Here is a 14,355-nt window from a genome sequence, read left to right on the forward strand (position 1 = left end):
ACATGAATCCAAGGAGCTGCTCAATATTTATACCAAGAAGGTCCTATTGGGTTCCAAAATTAGAACTTGTTTTCAACGCACTCAGTGTATTATAATTTAATTTATAGATGGATGAGTTGGAAAATATGTTCTTGGATCTGCAAATGTTATAATGATTATTATCTTTTTGGTAAGATACCAGAACAAAAAAAACATTGGGGGCATGCAGTACGTTTGTACATGTTTTCCTATTCATCAGCTGTCAATTTCTCAGGCAACCTTAACTTAAGCCTTTTTTTAACATCTTATCATATTAGTTAATCCAATTATTTTCTTATTATTCCTATTGAAGAGCATATTCTGCCTTTTCAATGATATGAGTAAGTACATCTGGTCAAAGTATGAACATACAGTTCAGCCAAATTTGTTAAGGATTAAAAGCTGTTGTATTTATGATTGTTTCAGAAATAAGCCCCAAATATTCATAAATATTTTTTCCAGAAATAAGCCCCAAATATGAACAAATAATTTATTGTAAGTTTATTCCCAATATTTTTAAGTTAAACAGGTTTATTGCTTATCATAGTAAAGGAATAAAATGTATGGTCATTTGAATTTGCTTGCATCATGGTCTAGTGAATATGCATGAATCATTATCTTGAAAAACAGTAATTCGGGCATGATAATATGGTGAGTGGTTCAAATATAAAATGAAAATCTTATAATGGGAAAATGGTAACACACCGGCTGGTACTGATATTTCCTCCACACAGGATCCATGGCAAATTCCTAGTCAGTTCTAACTCAACTGAGAGTACACTGTTTAAAACCTGTGTATATTAAAAAATATGAGGGCTGTTTATAATCTTTGTAGCAGGAGCAAATTCATTCCAACAACAAATGATATAAGCAATATAACATATAAAACATGTCATTCAGTATGTATTGTAGAACTATTGACACTTTCATCAAAACATATTAATTTTAAGACTTTCTATGTGCAGCTTTGAAGAACCATGCATTCTGTTTAAAGTCAATTTCAAGGTTTTTAATGTCTTTTTTTTTTGCCCATGAGTTTTGATCACATTCTAATTTGTAAAATGATAAAAGAGGTATTTGGGTTATTAAAAATCAATTTTATGTTGAGCTATATTTCATATGAATTTTGCATCATGTAAACTGTTAAAATGAGTACACTTATTAAGTTATTAAATTCTAGTACTATTAGAGAAATTTGGCCAAGCCTTCAATGTTACATTGTTCAATATTTATGGTTTCTTTTAGGAATGATTTTAAAATTGTTTGTGTTTGGAAGAAAAAAGATTTAAAGTAATGCAGACATTGTCTTTGTCAATTTGCAGCATTAGTTAAATATAACAAATTAGTTAACTTTTCCCCACAGCTTCTCCAAGATCACCCTGTGCTTGAGATCTTGGACTCTGAAGATGAGAGTGGCGGTTTCCTGTCAGAGCCTGTTTCGTGTTCCAGGGTCTTGCCTTATAAAGGACCTTATAAGAGGTTTGTTTTTCAAAGAAAAAAGGGGAATTATCTTAGCCATGGTGTTTTTTTCATCATCAGTGGTGGAGTTGTGCAAAAATGTAACTCCTGGTAATTACTCTTTAACCATTCAGGATATTCAAGTAAAACTTGGTACTCATGTTTCCCTTATCTCTGGATTCAAGAATTGTTCAATCATGTTTCCCTGAAAAACCACTAAACAGATAAGCGTTGGTGGTCCCTCTGTGCACTCTTGTTTTTAGATTAGCACCTCTTTAGTTAACTGTACGTAAAGACCTATTCAGGTGTGCCATTTTCCATTTTGGCGCTAAATGTTTTATTGAAAGTACATACAGTACTATATTATTCTATGTTGCAATAATGTCCTACTTTAAGAGGATTAGGACCATTAGGCATGTCCCTATATTTCTATTGCAATACCAGACATTATTGAAGAAATTGCAGTGTTATTAAGAACAGTGTAATTTCACTAACTCAAGGAACTTCCTATTTTGTATTTATTTAAATATTCTAAGAACGCTTTTGCTTTTATTATTTTGTTTTAGGCATATATTTTATTTTTTTACATCTATACTGGTAGATGGTAGATTTCAAACACAGCACAAAACCTTAACACCTGTCCAAACATGCCTTTGTTAACTGTGATGGATTATTGAATGATCTAGATCAATACAGAGGCTTGCATTGGTCACACTTGCAAAGTTTTATCTTGTTTTGTTGAGCCCTTTGGTAAAATGCCGTTCATTGTTCTAATGCGCTGAAAGATCAAAATGTAGCACATGGGGGAATGACGTCATAGGGCACATCCGCATCTTTGAGGCATTGCAGTTATGTTGACCTTCATTCAAGATATTTATAAACAGAAATCATGCTTTACATTTAAATCACATGTTTTGAAAACCAGCAGAAACAATAAATAACTTTGCAGTGTTTATTTAATATAGCATACTTATTAATAATAATGACCATGAATTTTTGCTTTTCAAGTTTTCGGTATTTGTACCCTCAATAACATAAAATTGATAACTGAATCTTTACTTGGACAGATGTTGTCACATTAACCTAAGATGTTTCATACACATTTTAAACTTACTACAACAAAAACTCTCCAAGATAATTGTTAAAAACCTTCAAAAGTGTTCAGATTTGTGACCTTAAACAGTATATAACGCACATTTAGAAGTTGCTTCCATTTGACAAGACACCAAACCACCTTGGTATTAGTATTCATAAATGTTAAACCAATTGAGAGATTTGCCTGCCATATAATAACACTGATCTACCTATTCTTTTGTTTAATTGTATACAGCATTGTATCATTTATTTACTATTTTATGAAAATCAAAATGGTATCTTACAGGGCAAAAGCTGCAAGCATTGAGCCTGCTGTTATTGACCTAGATGTTGAGGAGCAGTTAAAATTATCAGGCAAAACCCGGCGGAAGAACAACAAGCGGATTCACATCCCTTTCACTGGTGCCCAGACCCCCTCTACAGGCTCAGTGTCGGAGAAGATGGGCCTCACTAATAAAATTCAGGTAGTGAACCATTCTTATAATTTGATAATTGTCTTATGTTTGCTGTCTGTATTTTTTCTCTTATGTTTTGTGTTTGTTGAAGGCCTTGATGTTTGTATTTTAAACTGGACTTTGGTAACATGTAAGGCCAGTAAGCTTGAAGTTTCCATTGTTTTCTTTTAATTTTATCTGTTTAAGCTAGAAATTGAGATCGGTCTTGTGGTTAAGGTGTCTGCTTCTCACCGAAGAGATATTGGGTGAAGTCATTTACATGGCGTCTCAAAATGTTTACCTTTTGCTCATGTATTTCAGAGGCCCATGGACATTCAACCAGCCAAAACAGCATCACCAATAGCCAGTGCAACTCCAGAACCGCCCAAGGTTCTAGAGGACAAATGGAAAACGCAGATGGTTTGCCTGAAGGCCCGGAAGAAACAGGAAGACAAATCAACAGGGCAGAACTCTGAGATAAAGCTGTTGGAAATTATTTCAAACTGTCAGTGGGAAGTTCACAGGCAAAATATGCTGTCCAAAATTTCTCACGCCATTTCTAAGGATACGACACTAGGGGTGACTAAGGTTGATACGTTAGAGTGGGAATCTTTCGTACTCACGTTTCTGCCAAAGTCAGACAAACCTGCGATCATTCCCCCCGAATTAAAGTCGAAACTCCCTGATTGTATGTATTCCATCAGAATTAAGGTTGTGAAGAAAACTGAAGTTGATCTAACAAATGAAAATGAACCGATTGAGATAAAGGATGATGAGGATGAAAAGAAGAAAGTGAACATTAAACTGCAGAAGAAATTGATTGACAAAATAAAGTTTGCTGAAAGATTGAGGAACCTAATAATAGCTGAGGAACAAAAAGGTGTGAAATCTTCGAAATTCTCAGTGAGTCGAGAAGGTATTGAGAGAGCTTTAAAGAAGTATAAGACACAGCTGTGGAAGGCCTACACGGGAACAAGCAACCTTACGCTTGACCAGCTTAAACAAGCTCTACAGGCCGCAAAAGCTGGAGCGAACCAGGGCCAGTCCTCTCCCTCAGTCCCTGTGCCGAGTAATCCCAATCCAGGAGCTGCTCCTGCTGGTGCCAGCAATTGGCAGCCCCATCAGGGGGAAAATATCAATGTGGATATTAAAACAATGAACAGAATTGTCCGAAATCAAGGCTTTACTGTGGTATACCCCACTGGAACTACAGCAAACCAGTTTGTCCCACTATCTAGTCTATCTCAGGGAATACAGAGTCAGACTGTGACTGCGCCAGTTGTTGGACAGAGTAACTCGCATCATGGTGTTGTTATTACAAGCACAGAGTCAGTACATGTCCAGAAGTTTAAGGCAGTGCCTCCACAGAAGTCTGCCAGTGTTAGTTTATTAGGTAATTCAAGTGGTGACACAAGCTATGCACATAGTTTGTCTTTGCATGGAAAGACACCGTTAGTTGCAAATTCATGTGATCTCGCCAAAACCAATACTGCGGCACCAATAACTAGTGCTAAGAGTGCAAATGTTTTTACATGTGCAACAGGAAATGGAGTTGTGCACAATGTAGGGAACATAAATAATATACCAATTACTGAAAAACCTATTATAATAAATATAAGTACATCAAGCAGCAGAATAGGCAATGGATCTGCGCATGGAGAAACTGTTACAACGACAAATGTCATTAAACCAGTTGGAGGTGCCCTTGTCGCTTCAAATGGAGACCCTCCAAGTACCAGTGTGACTTATGTGCCTGTTAATCCAAAAACTGGCCAGACTTTTGTACCTGGAATGAGAAATCCTTCCTCACCCCAAGAGGTTCTATTGGTACCATTCAAAGGCGGAAAACTCGCAGGATCTGGGAAAGTCGTCAAAGCTCCACTTGTATTTGTGGAAGAGGCAAAGCAAAAGGGGCTGAACGCTGGTCAAGTTCAGTCATCAATGACGCCAGGAGGTATTGTAAGGCCAATGTCCAATCCATCACTTGTCAGTATTCAAGGAAATATTGTGGGAACTCAAAGAATTCCATCTCCATCAGAACTAAATGATTCCCTAAGACAGGCCTTACCCTCTGAGCCTGTAAATGGTTCATCAACTCAGCTGACTGTTCCAGGTGTAGTTACCACACAGACTTCTTTCATATCTCCAAATATTTATCCGATCAAAATGGCCAACCCAGCTCCTTTGCAAGATTTCTCCTCCAGATTCCAACCCATTAGATTGGTTACACCCTCTCAGATGCCGAATATGCTCCCTGGTATCCAGGAATCGACAAGCCAGTCTTCACTGAAGGTGGTTACTCTTTCTGGGCGAATTATTTCTGCCAGCAATTCTAATACAGCACCATTCACCTCAAATTCATGTTCAATTGCTGTGGTTTCTTTACCAAAAAGTGTCCCTGGCCAGTCTGGCGTTGTTGGCTGTCATGTGGCTGTTCCTCGCGCTGAGGTGTTGACTAGTCCGTCAAAACCTTCACGTCCTATTGTAAGTGAACAAGTTAAAGAGCAGGCCCAGAATGCAGAGGTGAACAATAGTTTAAGGGATAAAACTGTGTCTGTCAAAGTTGTTGATGATGCTTCTACATGTAATGAAACAAGTCAAGATATTTCTGATAACCACATACTAGAAATCTCTTTTAACAAAGAAAATGTTGAAAACAATGCTGACATAGAAAACAAAAAAGAAATCTCAGACTCTGTCATGAATGGAAACACTAAATGTGAGGTCAAGTATATCAATAAAGATCTTTTAAAGTCTACTGAAGAATCAGATCAAAGCAAGCAGGTTTCAGAGACTAAGTCTGAAGAAGCTGAAGTTAAACCTAAAGATGCTGGGTTAAGGCAAAAAGAAGCAGAAATAATGCCGGTAGAAAAAGAAATAAAACCAGAAAAAGCAGAAACACGACCCGAAGAAGAAACAAGGCCTGAAGTTGCTGAACTAAGGACTGACGAAATAGGAATAAAGCCTGAAGTTGCTGAACTAAGGTCTGAAGTTGCTGAACTAAAGACTGAAGAAGTAGAAATAAGACCTAAACATGCAGCACTAAGGCCTGAGGAAGCAGAAATTATCGAGTTTGAAGAGGTAGAGAATCAATTTACCGAAGAGATAAAGAAAATGATGGCCAATAGAAGTGAGGAGGAAGTGCCTTCACAGAATGTCGAGGGTGGAAAGAGAAAGAGGAACTCTCCAGACCTTCTGGATGAGATCAGGGAGCAGGATCAGGCTCGGAAGAAAGCTTGCACTGGCAATTATGGGGTGGCTGTTCTGATTGATTCAGAGGTAAGTTTGAATTTAACTAAATATCTTTAGAGAAAATACTTGTGACAATCATTGGCCCTGGCACAGCTTTTGTATGAGTATAACTTTCAGATTTAAATGAAGTGAATAATAATATATGAGTGACCAATAATGACCATGTAGTTTTGATTGCTCTCAAATTAGGAATATAAATAAAATAACTTGGTCATATGTATATTTCTTTATTATGGGTTATGTTAAACTGATGTTACCTACACTCAATCTCTGATTAGTGACTAAAGTTTGTTTAGTAGTGATATTTCAGATACCCATTGTTATTCAGTATTTATGAACATGCTTTTATGAAAGTTAATTTGAAATAAGATGTATAAGTTAACATTGATGATGATAGTGTTTGCCTTTGCAGGACTCTGATGTGGACATAGAGACCTTTGAGACAGTGTTTAGCACCCCTCTGTCAGTAGCATCCACCTCTGCTGCCCCATATTGCATGGGAAGACAAGTTCTGGTATGTTGTTACTTTGTTATTGCTTTTACGTTTTAGCTCATCTGTTTTTTTGGAAGAAAAAAGCAATGTATTATGATTGCTGGCATTGTCATTGCAGTGTAGAAACTATAACCCTGGCCATACTCAAAACTCAAGATGTTCAAATGAAACTTGGTACACATGTTGCCAGAGACAATATGCATAGCAATGCCTATGCCATCCTGGCTTCAATAATGTGTGGTTAAGCACCTTCTTCAACTGAAAACTACATGCAGTAAGGGCCCCCTCCTCTTCACCCTTGTTTTAGTTTCAGTCAGTTTATGGGTAGCGTTTGCTGAGTAATTTAGCATATTGCCCTCTGAATCAGAGAATTCTGAAGGATGTTTAATGTAAGAAAAAACACTGATGTTAGCCTAAAATGGTTTTAAGTTCAGTTAGCATTATCGAGTTTTTACACAATAATAATTGAAGTGCTAAGAAAAAATGGTTGCTTAGACGAAGCAGGACATGTCAATTTCCTCTGAATTCTTCCATACGTCAAAGACAGCAATGTTACTTTTAAATAATATCATTCTGACAAGTTCCATGTACATTGATATAATATCTATAGGTAAAAAATGTATTGCACTTTTTATGCCCCCACAAAGTGGCGGCATATAGGGTTGCCCTTGTCCGTACGTACGTCTGTGTGTCTGTCTGTACGTACGTACGTACGTCCCGAAGATTGTTTCCGATCTAATTCTTGAAAACCGTTTGTCCAATCCTCACCAAACTTTAAACACATGTTTGTGACCATATTATCTTGATCAAGTTCGATAGTCATGGAAATCGCTTTAGTCATTTAGGAGTTACGGCCCTTTTTTGCCAAAAATACTTCAAAAATATATGTTTCCAATCTAATTCTTGAAAACTGTTTGTCCAATCCTCACCAAACTTTAAACACATGTTTGTGACCATAATATCTTGATCAAGTTCGATAGTCATGGAAATCGCTTTAGTCATTTAGGAGTTACGGCCCTTTTTTGCCAAAAATACTTCAAAAATATATGTTTCCAATCTAATTCTTGAAAAGTATGTGTCCAATGTGGATCCAACAAGCTTTTTCCTGCCTGAATGGCGCCATATAACCTATACAGTCTTGCGATGCCGTAAAACCCAACTCAACTCAACTTATCCTATATGTGCAGATTATCCTGAATAATCATTATGGCTTATTTTCTGTGACAAAAAATCGAAGTGGGGGCATCCGTGTCCTATGGACACATTTCTAGTTGTTAATTGAATCAATTAAAAATCTCCACCCTCATGCTTGCAGAAGCAGCATATGATACCCACAGACAAGCAGTCAATAACAGGCACGTTTGTGAAGCTGGCCAGTGAAAGAAATCGCCGCGACGAGCTGCGCTACCTCATCAGGAATCTTGGACAGGTTACCTTCAAGTACAACAAGAAAGTGAAGACTTTCAAGACGGGGGTTCCGAAACATTTCGTTTTGGCAGAGGTAGGATATAATTTTACATGCATAATAAAAAAAGTAATTTTAGTGCGCAATACTCTGTGAGTTAAAAGATGAAACAAGTCTCAAAATTTTGTTTGAAGGAGTTTTAAACATTGAAATTAAAATCTCCTGCTATGGGTATGGTATAAGAATTACATGTGAAAGCGTGTGCAGTTCTCTTCTATGAGAGACCAGTAGTCGTTATTAGAGTTCGGGGGTCTATCAAAGCCACTGATACAGTGAGGTCTACTTAGAGAGCTTCAAGACCTATGATTTCAAGATCAGACCTACAAGAACACTGATTAGCCAGGTTTCTGTGAAGATGAGAATATCATAGGACTGTGCTTCAATATAGAATATCAAGTTTAGGTAAGATGCTCATGATATTAAGATGCATAACACTGAGGCCATTGTCGATAGAGTTCTGAGAATGGAGTACACGGGAACGCTTGATGGCGTTGATGAGGGACCAGGATTTGGATGACTTAACCTGCTATGATAAGTAACATTAGGAAAAAGTAAAGAGCGACAGAAACTTTGAGACATAACAAAACTTTTTGATTGAAAATGTGATTATCATAAGACTTATCGGATGCATTCATTCTATAACGCTTTGAAACAGCAGTGGATGTGCGAGAGCTATCTAAAAGAAGTAGAGAAGTAACAAGCGAGCTGGCTACACCTGTAGCGTCACATAAGAAAAAAGTAGTAATATTATAATGAAGTGAACATGGTGACAGTCAATGTGCTTTACGTATAAAAGAGCACGATAAGTACATTTCATGTCAAATAGTTGTATAGTTGGCGCGCGATTTATAGATGACAACTCTGCCAGGATCGTAAGCGTATAAAAGATGGTGGAGGTCCCAAGCAACCTTGACTGAATAGAATGGTGATTCAGAACACATACTTGTAATAATGTCATAATAGTGGTTGAGTGTGTAGAAAACAATTTGTTGAAGTGGACAGTAGAAGTACATAAATGAAATACAGAGAGGCAATTTAAGTGGAAGGTTACATCTGTTAAAAAAGAGAAATACAAGTTATCATGTTAGCCAGACCCTGGGCTGATTGTGATAAATCTAAGGGAAAGAAGTATGATCAAATGTTTGCTTCGTATGAACAATAATTAATTCCCTTGCATGTAGAAAACAATGCTATTTACAAAAACACCAATAATATAGAGTGAGAACTGCTAAAGCTATACAATCTTAATTCATAATTACAGGTATGTAATGTTAAGGTTTACCAAAAGAAAATCAGGTTTTATTCTGGTAAAGGAACAAGACTGTGAAGAACAATAGAAAGCACTCATAAATCAAGAGGAAAAGAGAAACACATATATATAAATATATATACATATATATAAATGACAATAAGGAAACTAGCAGTGATTCAGCAGAAACGTTTCTTTAAGTTCATATTCATTAAGGATTTAAACCAAATAATGTTTGTCCAGTAGCGTACTTGACTTCATGATCCTAATACTGTCCATTTTCCAGTACTAAAAAAAGCAGTGTTTTAAGACACTGAAATTTAATGGGGAGGTTTTCTTACATTGGTCAACAGAACTGTAAGTTTTAAGTTATGATCAAATTGAGCGACAGAGGGTGAGAGTGGTTTAGGTATAGGCATCTGCCCTATACGTTTTTGTGTTCCATCCCCAGTAAGGGACTTTCTCATGGGCTCTCAATATGGACTCCAGCATGTTTGAACCTAGGAAACAAACTTGAGCTTGATAATATTTATCAGCTTTTATGGCAATCAAGTTTCAAGAACAGTTCAAACTAAATCAAGCCCTATTTTTGTTATGTGAAAATTTTCTGATGATTTTCATTGTTTAAATTCCATGCTACATGTTTGATTTCACTCACTGCATACATTATGTCATCTTTAAATATTTAACAAGAGGAGTTTTAGTTGTGTAGGTAGCAGTGCTGGTTTCCAGGAATCACACTTCTCCACATGTGTTGAAATGTTCCAACTTAGATGACATTGCTTTTTATAGGATTTCCTATTATTCGTATAAAATAGTAAGAGTCAGTAAAGCTTTTACTTCTAACTTGACTGTCTTCATGATATTGAAGTGTCTTTTAAATTTAATGCAGCCACCTGATATGAACAATCATCCATGGAAAGGTTTTTTAACTGGTTGCTGATCACTGGTGATGGATAGCGATTTTCTGATACGCCATTCATTGTTTATGTGACACTCTTATTCAAAATCAGTACATTCACATGTATAAAGGACATACATTTTGAGTGATAAACTTCATAAAGTTTGAACTACAAGTTAAATAATGCATGGAAAATGTTATTTGCTCATCGAATAACAAGATTGTAACCGTGTATTTAATAGCTGAAAACCTAAAAATATTAAATGATTGGTGAGTGCTAAAAGATTTACTGTGATCTACGCTAGTCTCATAAGGTAGATATACTGTGTTTTCGGCACCTTCCTTTCAAATTGAACTCCGTATCCGTCATAAGAACCATTGTTTTTCGACATTAAATCGTCCTTTTTGGCATATTCAAACAGTTGTATTAATTGTGGTTAATCTTTTTTGGAAGTATTTTTTAAAGAGTGCATCTTTAAGCAGGTTTTTTGTAGAAAATGAAGGAGTATTCAGTTTGCAAGAGGGGTGGGGGAGCTTAAAGAGAAGTATGTATAAACTGAATGTTTTAAGCATATGACTTATCAATATTGTAGGCTGTAAAGCTGGTGAGTGCCTTAAAAAAGAAGATGCAGGGCCTGGAAGAATGTATTGCAGATGGAAAACAATACCAGAAGTCACTGTATGAAAAGCTGGAGAAACACATCTGTAAGAGATTGGTGTCATGTTAAAATATTTCAGTATACAAACTAAACATCATAATATAGAAAAAATATTCAGTTGGTTAAGTAGAGTACATCAATAAGACCCAATTTTTTAAACAATCTTAGCAAAACAAGCTTCAGTCTCTTATTACAATAGCCAAATTACTTGCTTAAACTTGACTCTACAAAATAAAGAAGTGTTTTTCTCCCACCTCAGATAAGTAGATCCAATAATTTAACCATGCTAGATATTCTTATCTTGCCCACGGGCGAAGATAAAATGCCTGTATGGAACTCCTTTTTTAATGGTCACAACATTGTAATTACCTCCCTTGTTGAAGACTGTCGTCAGTAGCATCAAGGAAATCTTGTCTTATGGTAATATTTAGAACGCTAATTATTTTTTTCTCGCTTCAAATGTCACCATAAAACAGTTTTCAAGCACCATTCAAGAAATAATGCTTCATTATCCTTAGAACTATTTAAAAAAGCCGATTTGACTATTAACATTAACTGGATCATTGCGCGCATATCCATGACAACCACGTGCTATCGCATATCCATACGCAATTATTTTTACTTAGCACAAAAGAGTTCCAGCAAAAAATACATTTTTACTTAATTTTGTTTAACTGAGGTGGGAGAAAAAGCATCTACCATAGCCGCTCGTGTAAGATAGGTTCATCCCGACCCTCGCGCAGGGTGTTTTGCAGAAACTCTGTAAACCTCGTTTCTGCAAAACACCCTACGCTCGGGTTGGAATGAACCTATCTTACACTTTCTGCCATGGAAGATACTTATAATCTTGATCATCATTAAACTGATTTCCTTTAAAAATCTCAGAATTCTTAAAAATTACACAAATTACACCTAGAAAAAAATAGTAAGCTTAGCTTGATTCTGTTATAAAGGATTTGAAATTATTTGAAAAATTATCATTACATTAATAATTATTAAAAAAAAAGGTGCTTGATTTTGAATCTCAAATCTCATTTAAATTGTTTCCATCGATTGGCTTGATCTTTATTCAAATGATGGAGCATAACCAATTCAAAGCAGCATTTACTTCCATTTGCTATATATCCTTAACAGTTTTATTAGGGTTACCATGAAGGAGATTATGAAATTTTTAGCAACCAGTGAGTGTAAGAAATTATATCTTTATAAGACCTCATTTCTTGAGATATGTTTTGTTAAAATGTTTATTTATAAATAATTTTAGTATATTGATAAATTTTCTTAGAAAAAAATTACGACATAACATAGCCCTAGTGTCGTTGTCAATGTTTGTCGGAAGTAACAAATAAACCTTTAGTATTATTACAATGAAACTTGGTACACATGTTGCCAAAGACAATATGCACTTGTAAAACAAGGCTCATGATTCTGGCTTGAATTATTATCGAGTTTATTATCTAGTTGTTCCCCTTTTCTGACATCAAGGACAACATCAGATGACTGCTTGCCTTTGATTTGTGGTGCTCTTGTAAAAGTAGGTATTTGTCTAACCTTTCTGAAAAATAAATATATATTTCTTCCAGCTTCATTTGTGGAGTCTGGGATACCTGAAACAATCATCAAAAACTTCCTTAAGAGTGTCTCAGCAGCAGCCCTCTCTAGCCGCCCTAAGAAAAAGGAAAAGAAGGGGAAGGAGGCCCACAGTTGTAGCGAGGAACAGTGTAACTGTTCAAGTTCCGAGGAAAGTGACAGCGGGCTGGACTACCAGCCATGCACAGCCTCAGAGATTCTCAGTGTTCATAGCCCAATCACTCCGATATGTAAGTCCGAGTCTGGTGCTAGTTCTGTTGCAAATGAGGGAGGGGAGGATGGAAGTAGTGCTCAAACTTTTGTGAGATTTAGGCTCGGAGATACAAAAAGCACAACTTCTAGGGGTAGAGTGAAGAAGGCAGCAGAAAACAAAGAATATAGGGTTGTTACAATGCCACCTAAAGGAGTTAAAGTTTATCGGGCTGGGAGCATTGAAGATGATGCATTTATCAGTGATGGCATATATCCACAGGGTCAGATAATCAATACACCGGGATGGAAAGACAATGCCTTCCCTGATGGTCTAGATGCAAAAATCAAACAGGAACAAGAAGATATGCAAATACATATAGACTCGAGCGATGAAGATGAAATTCAAAGTACTACTGGAGATATAATGATTCCAGATGAGCTAGACTCTGAGGCTGAAATTGTTGAGCCTACTCTGGAGGAGTCAGAAAGTCCATTCCCAGTAAAAGTTGAACCACAAATGTCATGATCTGATCTGGTGATCACATGAAAACAGGGTGAAACATGGTAAGGTGGTTACTTAGTATGTCCGGGATTCTTGTGTTCTTTTTCAGATTTGTAAATGCAGGAGAGGTTAACCATTTTCTTGAAATATTTACCTTTACATGTACAAAAATGTAGCTCCAGGGGGTTTATACTTTATCATTATAAAAAGGCCATCCCAGAAAAATGTTTGTTTGAAGTAGCTAGATCCACTCTTTTTCTATGAATAGGTAGGTATGAAATTGTACGTATGATGACCAACCAACATGCTACAGTCATTTCCAGTGGTTAAAAGGAATTGAGGGCAAGTGAGTAAGCAACTACAAACAAACATTTTTTTTAAAGGAAAGCCTTGATTATAAATCACTGTTCATGCTTGGAAATAGTCAAGTGAAATCCATATGTTGTTTGTGTTTTAAGTTAAGTTACCTTATTTTCTTCCGTTTCATGGCAGGCAGCTACTTAAATTGTATTTGATGTAATCTTGATCAATCTATTTTGTTAAATTATGAAATAAATTTTGTTTATTAAAAATTTATAATTGGTGAATTTTTTAATTGTTGTTTAAGTTGAAAGACATTTCATATATAGAACATTAGAAACCAGTTGCAGATAGTAACTGATAGTGGTACTGATTTGTATTTCGTTTGCATTGACTGCAGTTAAATTCATGTTTGCTTACCGTAACTTACATTTTTTGGTGATATAAATTTGTTACTGATGAGATTATATAAATATGCATCTGTGACTTCATTAAACACAATAAACAGAAGAATCCTGTTTAATGTTTTCATTTTAGAGTCTAACACTGTCCTTGCAAGTATACAATAATATATATTTATATATAATGGGCTGTCGCTGGAATTATATTTCTTGCATTTAAAAAGAGATCTAAACGCTTGTCTTTCCCCTGAACATATGGGAGTACTGAACGCACTGTGGCGGGACTTTCGTCAATATGACCCGGTATTACGCCATGTTCTATTAGTAAACTGAGGCATGTAGTGTG

The 14,355-nt window shown here is 36.1% G+C and overlaps 1 protein-coding gene across 4 annotated transcripts in view; it reads left to right on the forward strand.

Annotated features, from left to right (window-relative positions):
* LOC128227352 (uncharacterized) overlaps positions 1-14,126 on the forward strand; it is a 36,290-nt gene extending 22,164 nt beyond the window's left edge. For all 4 annotated transcript variants that reach the window (XM_052937793.1, XM_052937796.1, XM_052937794.1 and 1 more), the window contains exons 13-19: positions 1,382-1,497; positions 2,858-3,035; positions 3,327-6,284; positions 6,670-6,771; positions 8,066-8,251; positions 10,959-11,070; positions 12,608-14,126. In XM_052937793.1, the coding sequence (XP_052793753.1) occupies positions 1,382-1,497; positions 2,858-3,035; positions 3,327-6,284; positions 6,670-6,771; positions 8,066-8,251; positions 10,959-11,070; positions 12,608-13,332 (4,377 nt within the window). In that variant the 3' untranslated portion in view covers positions 13,333-14,126. The remainder of the gene's footprint in view (positions 1-1,381; positions 1,498-2,857; positions 3,036-3,326; positions 6,285-6,669; positions 6,772-8,065; positions 8,252-10,958; positions 11,071-12,607) is intronic.
* The last annotated feature ends 229 nt before the right edge of the window (positions 14,127-14,355 follow it).

Source organism: Mya arenaria, chromosome 3 (assembly GCF_026914265.1).
Source record: "Mya arenaria isolate MELC-2E11 chromosome 3, ASM2691426v1".
NCBI lineage: Eukaryota > Metazoa > Mollusca > Bivalvia > Myida > Myidae > Mya > Mya arenaria.